This window comes from Tenrec ecaudatus, chromosome 15 (genome assembly GCF_050624435.1).
Source record: "Tenrec ecaudatus isolate mTenEca1 chromosome 15, mTenEca1.hap1, whole genome shotgun sequence".
Taxonomy (NCBI): Eukaryota; Metazoa; Chordata; class Mammalia; order Afrosoricida; family Tenrecidae; genus Tenrec; species Tenrec ecaudatus.
Genome location: NC_134544.1, coordinates 26,739,398 through 26,761,119, shown reverse-complemented (window position 1 = coordinate 26,761,119; position 21,722 = coordinate 26,739,398). Strand labels below are relative to the sequence as shown.

The 21,722-nt window shown below is 44.2% G+C and overlaps 1 protein-coding gene across 5 annotated transcripts in view; it reads right to left on the bottom strand.

Annotated features, from left to right (window-relative positions):
• DYM (dymeclin) overlaps nt 1-21,722 on the bottom strand; it is a 296,719-nt gene that overhangs the window by 203,228 nt on the left and 71,769 nt on the right. For all 5 annotated transcript variants that reach the window (XM_075532630.1, XM_075532631.1, XM_075532626.1 and 2 more), the window contains exons 7-8: nt 8,752-8,877; nt 6,795-6,937 (exon numbers count right to left, since the gene is read on the bottom strand). In XM_075532630.1, the coding sequence (XP_075388745.1) occupies nt 6,795-6,937; nt 8,752-8,877 (269 nt within the window). The remainder of the gene's footprint in view (nt 1-6,794; nt 6,938-8,751; nt 8,878-21,722) is intronic.

The window sequence follows — 21,722 nt, the reverse complement described above, 5'->3', positions numbered from 1 at the left end:
ACTTGATCTGAGCTGGACTGGGATGTTTGCTGGATATATTAATTACTTTTTGATATAACGCTCTCTCTTACATATATATATGAGTGTCTCTGGATTTTGTTTCTCTAGTCATCCAGGCCTAACACCCCCCCAACAGCACAAAGATAGAAACAGCCTAAATGCCCATCAATGGAAGAATGGATAAACAAACTATGGTGCATGCGCACAGTGAAATATTACACAATGTTAAAGAGTAATAAGGAATCACCTCATAGCATGGATAAACCTGGAAGACATTATGCTGCCGAAATTAATCAACCACAAAAGGATAAGTAAGCATTGTATGAGACTATTACTATTTCAAAAGTAAAGGTTTACAGACAGAAAGAGGGTAAGTCATCAAGCAAAGGACACACGCGCACAGTGACTTGGAGGGAGGGAGAGTAATCAAGAGGCGGGGGAGGTGAGCACAAAGCCAAGGAAGGCGCTGAGAGGAGCGAAGGTCGGGGCTGCGACAGACTCATCCTGTAGCAGCGTGAGAGCACTAGCAGGAGTCTGCGCGGATCAGTACACCTGCAGGCAGACCTGCAAACTGAACGAGGGGCAGGCAAACGCGACCACGCGCACGGATACTATCTCAGGGGCTCCAGAAAGGGCATGGGAAAATCCCATTTTTCCACAGGCTTTTTAAGATACCCTTGTACATACATTTGACAAAGACTGTATTTCTCCATGTTTTATGTGTGCAATTATAGCCACAAATATAGCAGAACATAGAGGAAGCAAAGTTATGAAACTTTCTTAGTCATAAGCAAACATTTTGAGGGAATGAGTGGCTGGACCTGGAGGCTCAGGGGACATCAAGGACAGCTGGCGTAACACAGTCTACAACGACAATGTGCCACAGCCTAACTGAGTTGCAAATAGGGTCTATCAACAGCCATCTAAGGTGCACCTTAGATCTCTCCCCACCCAGAGCATAGAACAGTAAACCAAAGGGGCACGGGAACAATCAATCCACAGGACGAATGGGCCATCCAGGAGCCCCAGCTTCCATGACCTTGACGCCAGACGAGCTAGATGGTACCTACCACTGTCTATGGCTCTGAAAGGAATAACAGGGCATTCCTCATAGAAGTCGGAGAAAATGTGTAGCAACACTCAAAATAATAATAAAGCCGGCTTAACTAGTGGAGCCTCCAAGACCATGGCCTTGAGACACTCTTCAGGCCTGTAACTGAACTTACCTGTTGCCTCAACTTGCGGCAGAATAACAGCAACAAAAACCCACTGCCATCAAGTAGACTCTGACTCATTGTGAAGCTCTCTAATAGGACTTCCACAGCTACAAACCTTTATGGGAGTAGGAAGCCTCATCTTTTGCCCACAGAGTGGCTGGTGGATTTGAACCACCAACCTTGCAGTGATGGGAAATGTGTTTCCCCCATTGCAACCTCACCCCATAGTACCATCGGGGCTCCTTAGACACACAGTAGACAGGCCTATAAGGTAAACACTAACACCAGGGAGGTAAGCACTCCTTAGAACCATCAACCTCAAGAGATCAAAAGGTCAGCGCCTTCCCAGGAATAGAGCTCAGAAGGCAGGAAGGGCTAGGAAAGAAGAATGGAGGGAACTTACACCCAGGAAGGAAATGGGAAACCTGCTGTGACAATGTAGGGAATTCAATCAATGGGCGCTGACTGTTACACAGAAAACCAATTTGCTCTGTTACTTTTACCCAGCTAACAATATGCTGAAACAACAAACCAGCATCCATAGTCCTAAACTTCTACACTTCCACCTTTTGCATCAATGCAAAATTATCATAATCCAGAGCTAGCTTTGCTGAAGGACAATCGGTAAAGAAAACCATCTGTCTTGATCCCAGAATTGCCTTTTAAGGGATCTCCCACCACTTGGAAAAGCCTTTTTTTTTTAGCGGCTCATTGAGAAGAGTAGGTCGTGCTGGGTCTGTTTTGGCCACAGGCCTCCTCGTCACCACCAAGCAGAGCTGCCACTGAAAATAAACAACTGACTGGAGCAGAAAGACGCCTTCACCATCGACATACAAGCCAGGTCATCAGAGAGGGAAGGATCTCAGGGCATGTGCTTCACAGAGCATCTTCACCACAGTGAGGGGAGGTGCTGGGAGATCAGAGCAAAGGTTAACTCGCTATTCCCTTCCGAACCCTCAGGGGCCCCAAATTCCTGACACCACGGGCTATATGAACCTTAGAGGTTATTTATTACAGTTTGGTTTGGATAAGCATCAATTCCTTTGTCGTTGTCAAAATCATTTTCACTGGTCAATTCTGTAAACATCATAAAAAGCAAATATTATCTCTTAGCCAAAAGAGAGAGAGAGAGAGAGAACACATCACCAAGCTCACAGTCATCAAGCTGATTCCAACTCACAGAGATCCAACAATACAGAATAGAACTGTCCCTGTGGATTTTCCAGGATGTCAACCTTTACAGGAGCCAAAAGCCTCATCTTTCTCCTGCAGAGCAGCTGGCTGGGTTCAAACTGCTGCCCTTGTGTCTTAGCAGCCCACTGTGCATGACCCAAGTCACCAGGACTCCTTCTGAAAGTAAGAGACGGTGCCATGAAAATGAGAACCGCAGCAAGTTCATTAAGAAGCAAGGCGAAATCTCTCGTGGGCAGTATCTATTTAACAATGAAACTTTCCTTTCTGACTCGCAGTGGCCAAATTTTGCACTTCATAAAATGAAACGCCAGTTTGAGAAAGAACAAAAACATGGCTGATGTAGTATCCAATTTAGTTCACTTTTCAAAATGTTTTTCACATAAATTCTCCATTTTCAGTTGTTTTGTATAAACCTGTCACAGGTTTTCTGATCCCTAACAGTGAAGGAAGTGTGTTTTCTTTTCAATGATTTTTATTTTAACTAAGAAGCAGGGTTTCAGTGCAAGTCAACAGTTATTGACAAAAGAATACCTGCTGTATTTATTCTTCACAGGAACCCTGTACAAAAGGTCAGTGTTCATTTTACAAATTGGGATAGCGAGACTTGGAGAGCTGAAGGAGGCGGTGGCACTGACTGGGACTCCACCCTAAATATATGCGTTCTGAATACTGGCTGTGAAAACCAGCCCTTTCTCTACAAGAACGTCTGGAATGAGTGGAGGAGGGCAGGTGGCGAAGAGGGGCTGAGGGGAAATGCGGGCTGGAGACAAGGTGATCAGGACAAGGGCCTGGATGTGAACCACGATAGAGCTGCCACCAGGGGGACTGCTGGCTCCAGTCTCATGAATCTGAGGGAGCTTACAAAGGGTTGTGGGAAAATCCCACTATCTTTTCATTCCATTTCTGCACGAACTCTCTGACGCCCTCTTGTATGGTTGCGCCTTAAGTCTTGAAAGCCAGGGAACCCTCCCTCTTTAGCCACTAGCAGCAACTTCCCCACAGCAACCCCTCACCGGCTTCCAGCAGAGGGAGCATTTTATATGGTCACAGACCTCGCTGGATTTAGAACTCCCGTTGTGACATTCAGTACGCAACAAGCCACTGCCGATTCCAACTCACAGGGGTCTAGCAGGCAGGGGAGAACGACTGGGCTTTGAAGGCTGTGTGTCTTTACTGAAGCCTGCGGCCACAGGCAGGGCTACGCTGCTGGATCTAAATCCTCAGGGTGAAGCCTCCACATGGGGCCTGATGGACAATGCACAAAGATGTTTCTTCTTTAAAAACAAAACACCAAACTTCAGTCCCATCAAGTCCACTGTGACTCATAGTGGTCCTACAGGGCAGAACAGAAGTGGCCCAGAGGGTTCCCAGGGCGATGGCGTTGACGGAGCCAGACCACCACACCTTTCCTGCTGAGAAGCTGGTGTCTTGGAGCCACTAACCTTAGCTAGCAGTCGAGCACTTAACCTTCGTGCCGAGGGCTCACCTAGTAAGACGGACAACAAAAGGGCGATGCTAGCTAGCCTGGTCATTCCAAAACTTGAGTGTGCACCAGAACTTGATTGTCTTTAAATTCCAAATATCAGCCAAACTCCAAACCACTGCCATCAAGTCAATTCCCACTCACAGTAAGTGACCCTAGTGCAAAACAGACCGCCCGAGACTTCCATGGCGATGAACCTTTACGGAAGGCGAGGAAATGGCATGGAAGCCGCATCTGATCACCCCCGGGAGAAGAATCCATCTCTACCCAAGCCAAAAGGCCCACTGCCACAGGGCAGAGGGCAGACATAGCTCCACCCTCCCACCTCCTTTTTACTCTACTCTCACACCAGCCATTCTTCCCTACAGCACTCTACTGGGTTTGAACCTCCTGTGCACACGGAGCTCAGAGGTAATACACAATTATGGAGATGTACTGGGACGTTAACACGTTGCCCTAAGTAAGGATCATAAAACATGAGGATAGCAGTGGGCTGCTAACCTGCTGGCATCCTAACCATAATACTTAGGATACCGTCTTTGGCCCACAACAGCACCTCTCCTCAGTCAACGGTCAAGTTTCTCTCTAATAGTCTCAGCCCCATGGCTCCTTGGCTTCTGCCTTGTTCTGTGGGACGGGAAGCCCACCCCCTGCTCTGCCACCAGTCTCATGGCCCCTGTGCTGCAACTTCTTGCTGTCCCTGGACATTCTATTCCTCTGTCCCTGCTTCTGAGATAGCCCTCCAACAAACAGAGGAATGGCAGAACTGGCCAGTCTCCAAGCCACAGTTCTCTACGCCTTATCTGCATGGCCTCACCCAACCCTTTGGTGGGAGTCAAGGAGAACTGGATGGAAGAGGCACACTTCAGCAATTCCCCTCACTCGAGACGTGAAGAGCAGCTGGTGGGCTTCAACAAGACCCTTCAGTTAAGAGTTCAGCACAGAGGGCACTGGGACTTACTTTTCCTTTTTTTGAATCGGGCTTCCTTTTGATGTGATACACAACTGGAGGGAAAAAAACTATGCACAGAACTGTTTCCTTACAGAAATGCTGCCAAGTATCGTCACTGCTTTGAGGAGAGCAGTTAAATGAGCTCCTACCTACTCCCCCACCACCCCAAATCTCCAACCATATTTTGTAAATATTCAATTTTTTAAATACTTATACCAGTTTAATGAATTGGGGGGGGGCAGGAATGACGAACAGATTTCTAATGCCTTCCCATGTGACCAAAAAAAGTCACTGCACCGCCCTTGGAGGTCACGACCAGACAACAGGCTGTGTGAGCCTCCTCGCCTCCCACAATATGACGGCATTGAGCAGGAGTGACGTGGAGGCCCTTCGCAGCAGGTCTGACCTCCTGGGTGGGCTGCTTAGGATCACAGTGGAGGCACGAGTGACCACAAATGTAATTCGATTCTAAATACCAAAAGAAACCCGAGAGGGAGAAAGCTAGGAGAGTCTGGAAAACGCAGGTCAGTTACTAAAGCCAGCCGAGCAAGCCGACCATTGTTAAAGGAGTCTTTTCATCCAAACCACTTCCCAAGACACATTCTCTAGAGTGCTATCACATGCTACGGATAGCGCCTTCTCAGGTCCTCCTTGGGCATGGTGAGCATGCCACAGGCGTAACTCAGCTACGGAAGTCCGCTAGTTCTGCTTAAAATTCTCCCAAGCAGCTGAGCTCCGCGTGAGACGTTGAGGAGAGTGAGTCCCGCCGGTGTAGCCCGAGTGCTCATTCCGACAAGTGCTCTTCTTACAGCATGTGTGTCTCCGTCAGGAAAAAGCCCAAGTCCACCACAGGGCCTAGGGCCTCCAGAATGACACAGGAACACCAACAACACGCCGTACTGCCCAGGGCTGCAGGGCTCAGCACCGTGGTGCAGAGACGAAGCCCCACCGCCTGCAGGGGGTCACGAGCTTTCCTCAGGCAGGCAATCTGGTCCCAATCTGACACACACGCAAGCTTGTGCCATTTCAGAGTTTACTATAAAGCCTTTCAAAATGTGCTAATTTATCACGGAATAAATGAACACCAAATACTAATAGGAAAACGAAGCCTGATTAGTCATGTAGAAACCTAGCCAATAAGGCCCCTAAAATAGAAAGATTGCCTCTTAATACATAAGCAGTTAAAATGCTTAATTTTTATTTTTACTGCAGAGTAAGAGCTCATGTAATATGCATGGTTATTTGCAAACATTTTTCTTGAAAAATGGTATTTTATAGATAAGTAATCTATTCATCATTTGTACATATTTAACATGTCACTACACAAAATGGAAAAATTAACAATGAAAATGACTTTCAGAGTTTCACATTTAGCCAGCTGCACAGATGCAATCAAACTGCATGGCAGCCACCGAGTGAGCGGAATTCCTTACGCCAATCAGACAAAATCAATTGTCCAAGCAAACCCTAAACCCAAGGCATGGAGCATGACTGGAATGGCTGCCCCAGATCCAAATCAAACTGCATTTTGGATCAAATGGTGGCTTGGCTTAAAATCTTTGCTTCTGCTGTGCTGAAGGGAAAATTCAGCTTCTTGTAAGAGTTGTAATGGCTTACAACCCCCAAAAGGAGCCAGGGTCAAGATTTTAACTTAAACGAGGAACCATTTAGCAAAAGGAGTTTGTCATGAGCGTTTGCATGGCTTGATCCAAGGTGGCGGCTTTGGTCAACGACCTCTTTGTAACGTTGTGGTGGCCGCCATATAGCTCGGTAGGCACACAGCCCACTGTCTAGCCTATAAAAACCCGGCTCTCTTCTGACGAGCTAGGAAAGCCTAGTTATAGCTGCTTACCAGGTACTGCCCTGTCTCCCGATCCACGAATCTCTCTACTTTTCCATCACACTCTCAGCTTTAAAGAACCGGAGAAACGTGCCCAGACTGACTTACTTGCTACTCCAGTTGCAAGTCCGTAGAGCAGTCCACCCCCATCCGACTGCTGAGGCAGAACATGGGCTCCCGGAGGAGGCGGTTTCTCCTGTCTGATAAAGTTATACAACAAGGTTTTCACAAGTTTGCTGGTGTAGGATAGGCTGTGTGGAAAAAGAGAAAGAGAAAATGACTCCCATTGATGGTAGTCACCCGATTCTGTGTAACAACGCAGAAATAAACTGGTCACACATACGAATGGGTTACTACAATTCCCATCAATGCAGCACTGTCACAGAAGAGTGAAGACCAGAGGCTCGGAGGTCAAACCTGCGGTGGAATTCTTGCTTTTCCTCTTATGTGGTCATAAGAGAACATTGTTCAAATCACTTCCAATCCCTCAGTTTCAGTTACAGCACTTGTAATCTGTACAACAGTATGAGTCACTATAAATTCGGCACACAATACACTACACCTGGCATATGCAAAGTGGTAGTAATAGTAATAAAAAGTAAAATGTAAAAATAATAGTAGAAAGTAAAACCAGTAGGAAAAAGTGAGAATTTATTAAATTCTATTCAGTCTATTTTAATAGATTGCACTTTTTAAGCATGAAATTTATGTGCCATACAATTATATAAATGTATGTGTATAGTTTTTTAATGTTAATTCTTTTGCTTTTATAAGTTGGGAAGGGAGAAAAGAAAGAGAGAACAAGGCAAAGGGGTCGTGTGTCCACAAGTTAGAGATAAGTCAATTCCTACAATCCAGGAGAAAATGTTCATAGACGCTTGAGTATACTACTGAGCCTTTAAAAACATGGCTTCCAAGATGAACCAAGACTCAGTAAAGAGCACATTGTGGTTTATGCATCTGACGCCATAGGTTATAAAGCCCTAACGATTGAGAAAATAACAGCACTCCCTATGTGCATGCCAAAGGCAACCTCAACATTTCAGGCATTGTATATATATTAAAAAAATAAAGATCGGGAATCTTTAAGGGAGAGGCACACACATCCCCACAACACCAAGTGCTACCTCAAATCAGAATCATTCCGTGTCCTGTCACCGTCAGAGCTGGGTTTTCTGACGGGGATGCTTCTCAGACACAAAGGTAAAGACAACCTCAGGGCTCCAAATCCCAGGTCTGTTCTCTCATTCCAGAGATTTTCAAACAGGTTCCAAAGAACCCTAAGGGGTATGCCACAAGGCACGAGAAGTCAGATGTTCCACAGAAGTAACTCTGGTTGGGGAGGAAAGAGGGGACGAGAGGCAGCCGACCCCGGGTGATTTTTTTTCTAAGCCACTCTCTTTGCATCTGTTTCCCACTGTCAAGGTCAACGATGATCCGTCTGTCCACAGGATGGGTGTGCAGATGCACAGGTGTGTGTGTGTTCAGTGTTTGTCTACTCCTAACCCCCACCTCCACCCCCAGTGACCAGAGGGGACACCGGCAGCTTCAGGTCCGACGTGATGTCCCGACGTGATGAGTGCCTGGCACTTGGTGAGCACACACTAAAGACCTGCTGACTAAGTGCAGGCAGGCGTCGCCTGACAGAGGCAGTTAGGCCGCTGGAGTCGCCCACGCACTTGGCCACAGGGCACTGATTAGACTGGGCAGCTAGGGAACCAACTGTGGCGTGGTGAGAAAGGAAAGATACAAAAGGAATTTTGAATGGACCAACAGGACTTGATCATTTGCCACTTACCTTCCACATGGAGAAGGAGGGAGACCTCAGAGATTCAACTGTATACAGAAGCCACTAGAGAAGCTGGGAGGGGAGAAAGGCAGGGAGAGAGGGCAAGCTGGGGCAGGAAAACGAGCCTCATGCCATGCATGCTGGGTTCGAGGTACTGATACGAGGAGAGGGGAGCTGTCTGGCTGGGGGTGGGACAACACAAATATACAAGCAAGACCAGAAACAGAGACTGACATGAGAAGACAATAACTAAGCCAATTTTAGAAGCCAACATACCATCGGCCCTGCATCAAATACTTGTGACTGATGCTGTGCCGTAAAACTTCTTTGTGGAAGAGTTGGCAGGAAAGGAAAACCACCATGGTTGATATCGCTTCTACTGATATTTCATAGGTGATATCTCTGGAGAAATTAAGGGAAGAGAACAGGACAATGAGCACTTGGAACAATTCAGACACTGACCTTTAAAAAATAAGCTCAACATTTAAAAACGCAAAGCCAGTCAATCATATGTAAAAAAATAATGGTTAACATAAAATGCAAGGCAAGTGAAAACATTGAACTCTTCCACAGCCATTAGCTCCTGAATTAGAATCCCAAAAATCCAAACTCACTGCCATCAAGCTGATTCGAACTCAGTGACCCATAGGACAGAGTAGAACTGCCCCTGTGGGTTCCCAAGACTGTAACTATCTCTTTATGGGGGTAGGAAGTCTAGTGTTTCCCTGGCAGAGCGGCTGGTGGTTTCAAGCTGCTGACCACTCTGCCACCAGGAGCCCTCTTTCCTTAAATCCCACGGGGCTTGGAACCGTTCATTTGTAGAGTGACCGCTGCTGAGAATTTGCGTTTCCACCCCAGAAATAGCAAAATGTTGCTAAAGGGAAGATGATCTTCAAGGGATTCTTGGGAAAATGGCGCTATTGTTAAAATGTAAATTCTGATTCTATGAACCTAGGGTGGAAATGCAAATTCTCAGCAAGGGGTCTAACCAGACAGACACAACAGCTCAAACTCCTGTCTGATTTCCCAGCTCCTATCTCCTTTAGGAATGACAAGTGTACCCATACAAAATGAAAACAGTTGGCGGCACTCTGCAGAGCCGTGGGTTTGACACCTGCTTTGTTGGTGCCAGAGTCCAGAAAGAAACACTCACACTGCAAACTGAGGAGACCATGAAGGGCGGGCAGTGATGCGCCCTGGACTTGAGAACAGGGGTAAGCAAGCCCCAGACCTTGGCTCCAGGGTTCACGTTCTCAAAGCGAACTGCACATGTCCAGGAGACTATGAACTAAGAACCTATCACTACCCTTTTTTACAGCACATTTCTATTATGTACGACTAGCCTTATTGTTCCAAGACCAGTAACTCCTTTTAAAGAAATAAATCACAGATGAAATAAAAAGGAAATAAAAATGTTGACTGAGCAGGGGGTTCAGGATATAGTGCATTAGGGAAGACGTCAGGATTGCCACAAGGAGCGGTCCAATATGAAGACCAGGAAAGTGGAACTCTCAATACCATACCAAAAAGAGTAACTCCAAAAGATGATCAAAGTATTTTTATGGAATTGAAGTATTAATGGAAAATCCAGAGAAAAGTAGTTTCTATGTATTTAGGTGAAGGCTCATTATGAAAATGACCTGATCCTAGTACTGGGCAAGTTAAAATCTAACCAGGTTCCATAAGAATTTATTTTGCTGCTAGAGATGCGTCTTAAACACAAAGTATATAAAACACTATAAGGCCCATGTAACTGATCTTATTTTATAATCACTAAGTCTATTCAGAAAGCTGACATTCGAAGTACCGTAGAACGATTTTTTTCCCCTTGAAATGTTGAAACTTACTCTTGTAGATACAAACCCCACAAAACGCAACGCTTCTATCAATTTTTCTCTTGAATTCAATCTAGGTAATTTTCTAATTTCCACTGAAGAAAGTCTACATAAAATTTCATGCAAAAAGAAACAGATTAAAGATTATAAAAGAATGCAGAGATAGATCATATAAATCAAAATAAGGCCTGTATTTTCCTTGTATCACTAGGGAACTGTTTAGCAAATTTCACCTAAAACTGAACATCAATGACACAATTTCATCTTAATTTTTTATTGAAATCATCCAAGAGGTAGCTGGAAAAGATGGTTGTAGAGAGGGCTATCGATGAAGCACGAGTAGAGAGGATTTCTGATTACCCAGGCTAAATAATAAACACATAGGGATTCTTCATTATCTCGACATTTGTATGTTTGAAAGTTTCTATAGCTTATAGTTCTAAAACGTAAAGGAAAAAACTGACCGAAAGACAAACGGGACTCACTGCCATCAAGTCGATATCCACTCATAGTGACCCTAGAGGAGAGAGTGGAACTGCCCCCGTGGGTGGGTTATCTGAGTAATTCAGCCGGTCAAAGCCACCAGCCACTCATTCAGAACGAGAAAGATGAGACTCTGCTCCCGTAAAGACTTTCCATCTAGGAAACCCACAGGCGCAGTTCTATCCTGTCCTATGGGACACTATGAGTCAGAATCGACTTGATCGCAGTGAGTTTGAATTGTCGTTTTACTAGAGTTCCTGGCAAGTAGTAGGTACTTAATATTAGTTGTAATGAATTAATGGTCTCCAAACCCTATACTTAACAGTTAATTTGTTACAATGTCTGCTTTCAGAATGCTTTGAATATGTTCCATTAGCATCCTATTCCTTGTGTGTTGCTGTCATCAACAACTCACCACAAACTTAGTTGGTTTACCCCAGGACCAGGTTCTTCTCTTTGGTTCTGTGGCTCAGAGGTCTGGTGCACATCTCCTCAGGTAAACCCAAGGCATCAGCAAGCTGCGGGCCTGGCCCCAGGGCCCGGGGAGAATTCATTTCCTATTCATCGGGGTTGTTGGCAGTTCCCGTTTGTGGGACATATCTGTCTTCAGATATCACTTTCTGACCCTGGGTCTGTGGTTCTGCCAAGATCATGTGCTAGGCACCGATCTCGCAGAGGTTGCTGACACAGACACGGTCTATAAAACCCTTGTGAGGAGTAACTCCTGCGAGAGAGTGGCCCCCGGAGGACAGAGGGCGACCTCTGCAGTTTGTCCTGTAAGGTAGCATGTTCACAGCTTCTAAGAAGTACGGCTCTAGCAATTGTGGAGGAGAAATCATTTTCCTGCCTATCATAAGAAAGACTCAGATTTCAGTGCTAATTTCATTAAGAGCCAAAAATCTGTCTAGCATCCACCATGCAAATTACTCATCGTCATACATACTAAACCACCAGCTCCTGGGAGGGCAAGCGGGGGAAGGGGAGGGTGCCTGACAATGCAATATTCAGACAGGTGGATTAAAATAGGCTCCAACAGAATGGCTCAATGAAAGAAATCGTTTAGTAGGTAACGGAGGAGAGCTCCAGAGGGCACTGTTGTCAGATGCCACTGAGTCTGCTCCAACTCAAATGACCCGTGTCCAGCAGGACGAACCCTGCCAGCTGCTGTGCCGTCCTCACAACTGTGGCCATTGTGGGCTCACTGGGGCAGCCACTGTGCCAAACCAAGGTCTTGAGAGTCTCCCTCTTTGTCTGCTGCCACTCACTTTACCAAGCACTCTCTCCTGGTAACGTGTCCAAAGTGCCTGAGCCAGAGTCTTGCCAGTCTCCCCTCTAAGGAGCATTCTGGCTGTACTTCTTCAAAACAAGATGGTGGTCCATGTGACTGTCAATACTCTTTGCCAACACCGTCATTCAAATCCATAGGCTATTCTTCAGACATCTTGACTCAAAGCCAAACTTTCACACACATGAGCCAACTGAAAATACGGTGGCGTGGGCCAGGTGCTCCCTCAGTACTCAGGGTGACATCTGTATTCACCAACATCAACACTTTAAGGAGGTCTTGTGCAATAGACTGACCCAGTCCACCAAAATTGTTTGATTTCTCCACTCCCGCTTCCATGAGCATCGGTTGTGGATGCAAGCGAGATGAAATCCTTGTCAACTTCAACCTTGTCTCCATTTCTCATGATGCTGCCTACCAGTCCAGTTGTTAGGGTTTCGGGTTTCTTTATACTGAGTTGTAGGCCAGACTGAAGGTTCTAGCCCTTGATCTTCGCAGCAAGTGCTTCACGTCCACCTCACGTTCGGCAAGAAAGGCTGCGTCGTGTGCATTCCAAGTTATTAATAATCCTGATGTAGCATTCTGCTGTCTGGCTTCTCAAATGCCATACACCCTAATTGTCAAGATCCTAATTTCCAAGTTTCGTTGTCTAAAGATAGTGTTTACAGCCACAAAGCAGTTTCTGAGCACAAAGGAGTATTCACACAATAACAACCACCTAGTTGCTGTCCACTCTGAGTAAAACCAACGCCCTAAATGAGCAGGCAAGACACCGTGTGACTCCTGATGCACCAACCTACTTTATTCTCTCCCCCTCACCAACTTCCCCGCACCTCGTTCTGCTCCGCACGGTCTGGACGGTCCGTAGTGGGCCTGGGTCCACACACATGATCCCAACGCAAGGCTGCACAGATGCGATCCCTTTGCTTATAAAACTCGCTCACCACAGGGCTCTCACTTCTTTGGGGTTTCTGCTAAAATCCCCATTTCACAAGGAAGTCTCCCTCACAATCAACTAAATATGTCCACTGGACTTAGCACACCTTGATGCTGTAGTATGTTTCACCAACTAGAATTTATATCTTAATCACCAATAGATATTTAGCACCTGAAACAACAAATGATAACAAGTTTTCCCTTATTTGGCTAACAGTGTTTTTTCTACTATACTCACCAATACCAAACTAAACCCACTGCCATTGAAATTTCAACTCAAAGCAATCCTATATACAGTGAGCAATTCGTTATTTTGAGTTTATGAAATCCAAGAAATGGAGCCCTGATAACACAGTGGTTAAAGCTCTCAGCTACTAACCAAAAGGTCAGCAGTTTGAATCCAGGAGCCCCTCAAGGGGAGCAAGATGAGCTGTCCTGCTCCAGAAAGACTGCAGCCTTGGGAAGCCAGCCCGGGGTCACTTCCAGCTGGAATGGACTCAACAACGGGTGTCTGAAGTGAACGATGCCTGCTCACGCACAAATCTTACTTGAAACCTAGCTCAGCCTCCCATCGTCCAGGGACCATCTCCTAATTTAGGGACTTGTACAAAACTCACTAGGCTCCTGGGGTCACAGTAATGGAAGTAAGCAACAGATGCAAAAATAATTACTCAACGTTTGTTTGGAGCAAGGCTGAGGCAAAGTAGCTCATGCCCTCATTTAATCCATTTTCTATTACAAATAATATTAAGAAAGACTAAAGCTTTTAACAAAAACTCTACTTCAAAATAAGACACCTCAAGCTGCGTTGTCCATATAAACAGAAAAACCTCAATCACTTAAGAGATGCACTTTGAAAGAGACAAACCTGGGGAAGACACAAGGATCCATCAAAGGTTACGCCCAGTTTTCAAGTTCGCTGCTAGCTTTGAACCTGCATGATGGCTCCTACCCTGGGATCAACGGGCTACCTAACTTGAGTTCATTTCTCGGCGCTCTAGACGAACTTTAGATCCTCTAGCAAACCTTCACTGACCCGAGCGGCTTGGATGTTCCCATACAGACGCGGAATGTCTGAGCCCACTGCTGCACCCACCGTGTTAATCCATCTTGTTGACAGTCTTTCTCTTTTTTGCTGCCAATTTTAAGAAACTGTAAAGTGAAACAATCTAGCAATACATGGTACCTTCAAAATGGTCATGGAAAAACAGAAATAAAAGACCATGACATTTCTCCATAACCTTATGCAGCTCCTAGTATATAGCAAAATTATACATGCATCTACTCATTGATCTAGCAGTTGCAGTTGGGGGAATTTACCAACCCTACCTTTTCAAATAGAAGAAAATGTGTATAAGACTCTTCACTGAAGCAAACTTTAAATTGCAAACAATATTAACAATTCTAATACCCATCCCATGGGATAAATGAAATACTTTTTAATATTAGCTTACAATGCAATATAATATCATTTTTATTTATTTCATTATGTTGTTTTTAGAAAAGAATGCCAAAGACTGTAGAGAAATTGAAACTCTACACTAATGGAGAAGTATAAACGAGTGTAGCTGCTATTGAAAACAGTTCAACACATGACCCATCAATTTCACTCCTAGGTATATACCCCCCTCAAATTGAAAATATATGTACAAAAAAGAAAATATACATATATGTGAGATTTTGTGCATGAATATTAATAACAGCACTCTTCATAATAGACAAAAAGGGAAAACAATGTAAATGTTTCATCAGTTGATGAATGGATAAATGAAATACCATATACATACATGAAATAGAATCTTTTTCCACAACAGAAAGGAAATAAAGTATCAGTACATATTATGCCTGAATTAATCTTGAAAGCATTATGCTGAATTAAAGTAAACCAGACACCAAAGGCTACATATTATAGGATCCCATTTATACAAAATGTCCAGCGATAGAAAGTGGATTAGTGGTTGTCAAGAGCTGAAGAATGAACACCTGCTAATAGGTCCAAGCTTCTTTTTGGAGTGAGAAAAGTCTAGAATTAGGTATTGGTGATGGTCACACCGCTCTGTGCTACATATCAATAACCGCTGGAGAACATACCTGACAGGAGTAAATTCTATGATAGGTGAATTATAGTTCAATGAAGTTGGTATTGGAAAAATAAAGAGCGAGACATCTCCCTATATGCTTATTATAGGAAGAGACTGCCAAGCTAGAAGATTAATTTCAAACTAAAGTTCAAAACCATATAACCTACACACCAAAACCACATTGCTGCCTTTTGTACAAGAACATGGTGGCGCCAAGGGCTCAGACAGAAATATTTAGGAAATGTTGGCAACCTATGTATACACTTGATACAACTGATGGGCGGAGATTGTTATAAGAACTGCAAGAGCTCCCAGCAAAATAATCTTTTGATTAAAAAAAAGAACAGGATTAAACAGGGACCATCTACATTCATCGATGTGTGTATATGCATGGAACTTTTCAGAAGAGAAACCAAGCAAACTACCAGGAGTGCTTACTTCCAGAGGCAGGTAGGAAAATGGGGACAAGGGTGGGAAAGTCAGCCAATGCACACTTTTTAACGTGTTTGGATTTCTGAACAATATCTACTTTTAAAATTATTATTTTAAAAATCATTTTATTGGGGGTTCTTACAGCTCTTAAAACATTCCATACATCCATTGCACCGAACATATTTGTACATATGTTGACCTCGTTATTTCCAAAGCACCTTCTCCTGGGGCAGCTTGTGCAAGCTATCACGGTTACATGAAGAGCAGCTAAAATGTGAGGATTGTCCTAAATGTTCAAAAATAAACTTTTATCAATTAAAACCTGGTAACATTAAACTTGTAGTCAACAAAAACCAAGTCACCCAAATCACACCCTGCTACGTCATAGGAGCCAAGGGCTCAAGTGTAGGAAACCAGGAATGATTTCCAAGTTCTTGATTCACTTGCTGTTAACTTTAGCAGGTAGCTCTTCCAGGTCATTTTCTGCTTGGTACGCAACTACACTGGACAAGATGATCTCTAATGTCAGCGGATGCTGTAGCTTTCTATAATGTTCAACAAGGAATTTAGGGCAATGGTAGGTTTTAGAGAAGACACATTTTTTTAAACATCTTATTAGGGACTCATACAACTCTTATCACAATCCATATATACATCAATTGTGTAAAGCACATCTGTACATTCTTTGCCCTCATCATTTTCAAAGCATTTACTCTTATATACATCAATTGTGTAAAGCACATCTATACATTCTTTGCCCTCATCATTTTCAAAGCATTTACTCTCCACTTAAGGCCTTTGCATCAAGTCCTCTTTTTTCCCCTCCCTCCATGTTCCCCCTCCCTCATGCCCTTGATAATTTATAAATGATTATTTTGTCATATCTTGCCCTGTCCCACGTCTCCCTTCACCCCCTTTTCTGTTGTCCATCCCCCAGGGAGGTCACATGTACATCCTTGTAATCGGTTCCCTCTTTCCAACCCACTCTCCCTCTACCCTCCCAGTATCGCTGGTCCTGAAGGTATCATCCACCTTGGATTCCCTGTGCCTCCAGCTCCTATCTGCACCAGTGTGCATCCTCTGCTCTATCCAGACTTGCAAGGTAGAATTCAGATCGTGATAGTTGCGGGGGAGGAAGCAATTAGGAACTGGAGGAAAGCTGTATTCTTCATCGGTGCTACATCGCACCCTGACTGACTCATCTCCTCCCATAGACCCCTCTCTCTGTGAGGGGATCTCCAGTGGCCGACAAATGGGCTTTGGGTCTCCACTCTGCACTTCCCCCTTCATTCACTATGGAAAGATTTTTTTTGTTCTGATGATGCCTTATACCTGATCCCTTCGACACCTCGTGATTGCACAGGCTGGTGTGCTTCTTCCATGTGGGCTTTGTTGCTTCTGAGCTAGATGGCCGCTTGTTTACCTTCAAGCCTTTAAGACCCCAGACACTATCTAGAAAACACATTTTTTACAACATATTAATTGGATTACCTAAGTGCCAAGTAATCAGAGGAGAGGATCAGAGAAGTCAGCACTTGAAAGAAACTAGAAAGAATTCTACCATGCTGACTGTAGTGGTTTTTAAAAGAAGAAAAAAAGGTTCTAATGTCCCTGTATAATCTTCCGAAGATTTTCATTACACAATCGCCAAAACCAAATCAACTTTCAACAGCCAACATGTTACCCTGGCTGTCACATTAGCCCAGGAACTTTCCACCATCTGGTCTGGAAATGTCCTAGGACAAACTACTGTTGGAGCGAGTTATTAATTTCATGTGAGGCCAGGGGGGCGGGGGTGGGGGGTGGAGGGGAGCCCTGCAATGACCTTGAACTGCTGCTCTGAGGCAGAGGGAAAGACTTGGATACAGACAAAAGCTTCCACGCAATGGTGTTAGTGTTGGCTATGGGCAAAGTAGTAACTGTGGAGGGGAAACACATGCTCCTGTACTCTACCGGGTAAGAACCCTGATGGCACTATAAACGGAGCATAAGTTTAGCACAAACAACGAATGAGTTTAAAGGATTAAGATCAAATTTTAGAAGTATTGGGCTTACATCAATATACATTACTACCTATCGTTCCTTTCATAGTTAGCTAGCACAGCTATGACAGAAGTACTCGTACCTCGGTGGGTGGGTGGCTCCACCACAGATAGGAATTTTCTTACATTGGAGGAGTCTACAAGTCCTAATTTGGAGTGCTGGCTCCAAGGCAGGTTCTCCTACTGTGACCTCTAGGGGAAGGTCCTTGTCTCTGAGCTTCTGGCTCCTGGGTGATCTCCTCAGGGCTTAATACCTCTCTCCATCTTTGCGCTGCAACCTTGTTTAATCTCTTTTATATCTCATAGAAGAATGAATTTAAGACACACTACATTAAACCAATCCCACTCACAACGAAGATAACTCATTTCCAAGTGGAATTATAACCACAGCCACTGAGGTTAATGTTTATAACACACAGTTTTGGGGTGCATATTTTAATCCACAATACTACCAATAACAGCAATATCTAGTTGGAAAAGTTAATCAATCCAAGAAATGCTAATACGCCTCATGTATAAGGTCTCAATAAAGTAACAGGAAATACTTAGAAGTTTGGAGTCAAGAAACATGGATTCCATGCTAGGACCAGCAGGGAGACCTTAGCTCAAATACCCATTCCAGAGTTTTCTGATTTCTCAGAGACTAGATACGTAGTAATAAAATATAGCCAGACATAATCTTGAAATAAAGTGAAATACCAAGGAGTAGAAACTTTTATAAATACTCTAAAGAAATTTTAAATTTTTAGTTAGGTTGGTGAGATGAGAAAGCAAATATGCTAAAAACTGAACAATTACGGAATCTGTGGTGGGTCTAGGAGTACCAAGTACAATTTATTTAACTCAAAACTGTGTATTCACAAAACAAAGGACCATTGAAGGGCAAGAGTTTCCAGGAATTCAAGGTGATCAAAAAGGAACTGGAAGTGGCGAGGAGACTGCCCAGTCTCCTTACAGGAAGAAACCAGATGTTTAAGACCCAGCGTAATCTCTGCCTATACCCCATCAAACATCTGTCACATAAGAAATCGGCACAGTACTGTTTAGAAATGGCTGACATCAGAGACAAGCTACATCTACGAAGTTAAACCCTAGAATAGGAATTCTATGAACAAGGGGGGAGAAGAAGAAGAAATCATACACAAAACTGTCCTAAGCGGAAGACCCTGGATTTCCTGACCATAAGTACCCAGTGGCCACCTAGTTGACCCACCTCTGTGTCCCAGCATCGGAGACTGGTTTCTCACAGGCAGACTCATCAGCAGGCCTTTCTGAAGGGAACCTCCCAATGTCCGGGAACAGCTCTGGCAGCGGCACGGTAGGCTATGCACAGAGGTGCTGTCCGCAAGGTGTGAGGGTGGAACCCCATCTATTTCGTGGGGCAAAGATGAAGCTGTCTACTCCTGTAAAGAATGACAGTCTCAGAAACCCAAAGGGGCCGTGCTAGTCTGTCCCAGAGAGTCACTAAGAATCAGAATCCACTCACACCTTCAACCACCTGATGAGTAACCGAGTCCACTAACTGGCTACCACATACACACTACCACTGCCCTATACAGTTAAGAAAAAACAGTAATCACACCCAAACACATCATTGAATTTCAGAATTATATAGAGATACACCTAAGATTCTAAAATGTTACGGGGGGGAGGGGGGGAGTAATGATGGACTACTACAAAGCCATGAAAATCAAATGGCATCAGAGCTTGTTTGAGCGACACTGACAGCCACATATCAATGCCTTCAGAATTCTAAGAAATAAAGGTTCTCAACATAGCCTTGATGGTCCCACCAGTCTGTATCTGGTCAATAAGCCTGCTTCCCTTATAATTCTGACTTTTGTTCTACTTTTGCCTCCCAATCTCTAGGACAGCAGTTCTCAATCTGTGGGTCGTGGCCTACAGTGGTCTCCCAATTCATAACAGTAGCAAAATGACAGTGATGAAGTAGCAATGAAAATAATTTTATGATTGGGGGGTCACCACCACATGAGGAACTGTATTCAAGGGTCGCAGCGCTAGGAAGGTTGAGAACCACTGCTCTAGGACCTTCTAATGTGATCTAATGTGATGCAGGAAGGGTAGGAGAACGGAAGAACCGAACCGGAAGCCGACGGGTACTGTTGCACGGTAGGGACTGTGAGCAATGCCATAAAGCTGCATGCATGAGGCCTGCGAGCGGAAAATCAGTTTGCTCGGTAAACTTTCACCCAAATCATAATAAAGTTTTGGGGTTTAAAAAAAAATACCTACATATTCTGGGCTTTTATCTAATTACTATAGCTGATCCTATTCATGTAATAAAAATAAATCAAACTTAGTTATGCAAGAGAACTTCACAAAGTCTGCAGAAAAGCAGAACTCAAAGATGAAAATGAAAAATATAAACTTTCTTGACATGAGCTCCATCAGGGTCAAGTCATTTTTGTAAGTCACCCTACCTACCCAGAAAGAACAGAAAGGCCTGGGATTTAACTACATCAATGCAGTCTCTTTTACACTGTCAACGGAAGAAAAGCAGGTGCCCTTTAGAGATTTTGCAAGATTAGGAAACAAAAAGAAGTCATCAAGAGAAGCTAAATTAGGATTACAAGGTAGATGCCTAAGGATTTGGCGTCAAAACTCTATACAAAATTGCCCTTGACTGATGACAAGAATGAGCAGGAGCCCTGTCGGGGAAGAAGTTTTGCAGGAAACTTTCCCAGGCATTTTTTTTACCCCCTACAACTTTGGCTAACTTTCTCAAAACACGCTCATAAGGAGATTTTATCATTCTTTTGACTCTCCAGAAAGTAAACGAGCAAAATGCTCTGATGCTCTGAGCATCCCAAAAAAAGCATTGCCGTGACCTTTGCTCCCGAGTGGTCCCCTTTGGCTGTGTGTGCACCACTTCCACCTCTGGCTAGCCATGGCTGTGCTTGGTCTTCAGGATGGCACTGGTGGAACCATGTTTCCTATTCTATCACAGTTCTGCCTGGAAACGGATCTTGAGAATCTTTCACCCAGTTGTTCAGAGCTCGCACCGAAAACCGTGTTCTTGTCTGCAGCTGTCCACTGGCATCCACAGAGTGGGAAGTTTACTCAATTTCAGGGGTTTTTTTTGTCAGAACTTTATAAGCTGAACCAACTGAGCTAAGAGGCAGGTGATGACTTGTGCTGTTAGCCATCAGTTCCTTCCATTAGTGCAAGAACACAATTGTCGCCTGGTAAATTGACGTGGATGGCCTGCTCCTATGAGCTTCATCTTCAACATCTTGTCCCTTCTCAAAATGAGTTATTCCTTTGTAACCCGCCGGCTTCTTTGGGACATTGTCCCCATAAACTTCTCATAAGACAACAACTTCACCATTCTTCTACCCAAGCCTCACCATACATTTAGGATGTTTGTTCTTGCTTTAATTTTGGCAGAATGCATGTTTTTCTGATAGGGGCTCTTTTTATACTCATGTCTTTTATCCTTCCTAGTGCCTCACACTGGATCCTGTTCAGATACATAACAAATGAGTACAAGTTTATTTTGGTACAATCAATAGTTTCAAAACCATACATCGTTTTTTTTCATAATATGCATTTCCATGAACGTTCAGAAGATTCCTTGTACAGGGGTGTACGTGTACACATGCGCACTCCCAGTCAGAAGATTCCTTGTACAGGGGTGTAGGTGTACACATGCGCACTGCCCAGTCATTTTGCTTTCAACAGTCATAGAATAACTGAACAGGGTCGTGTAAGAACTGTTTGTTAGTTTTGAATTACCCTTTGTAGACCAGTAAATGCAGGTTCCTCTCAGTATTTTCCAGCTAATGCAGCGCTGGCACACAATGCTAACTGTGCCAAGCCTGCCATGCCAGGGTGGCAGTGCCCCCTGCTTTCACGGGCCGAGCGTCTCTCATAAGTTTCAGCCTGAGCCACAACCTGGCACTACAGTGGAAGTACATGAAATGTACAAAGAGTCATTTGGTTTCACATGGAAACCGTTACCAAGACAAACCTTCTTGTAGGGTGAAGTGCCAAGAACATTAAATCATAAGAAATGGTTTCAGCAGCTGGTTTCAGCTGAGTGTACAAAATACAAGACATCTGGTTGTCTGTGCATTTTCAGCTCGTTTAAAAAGTATAAACATATTAGAACACTGAAATGTTTGATATATTA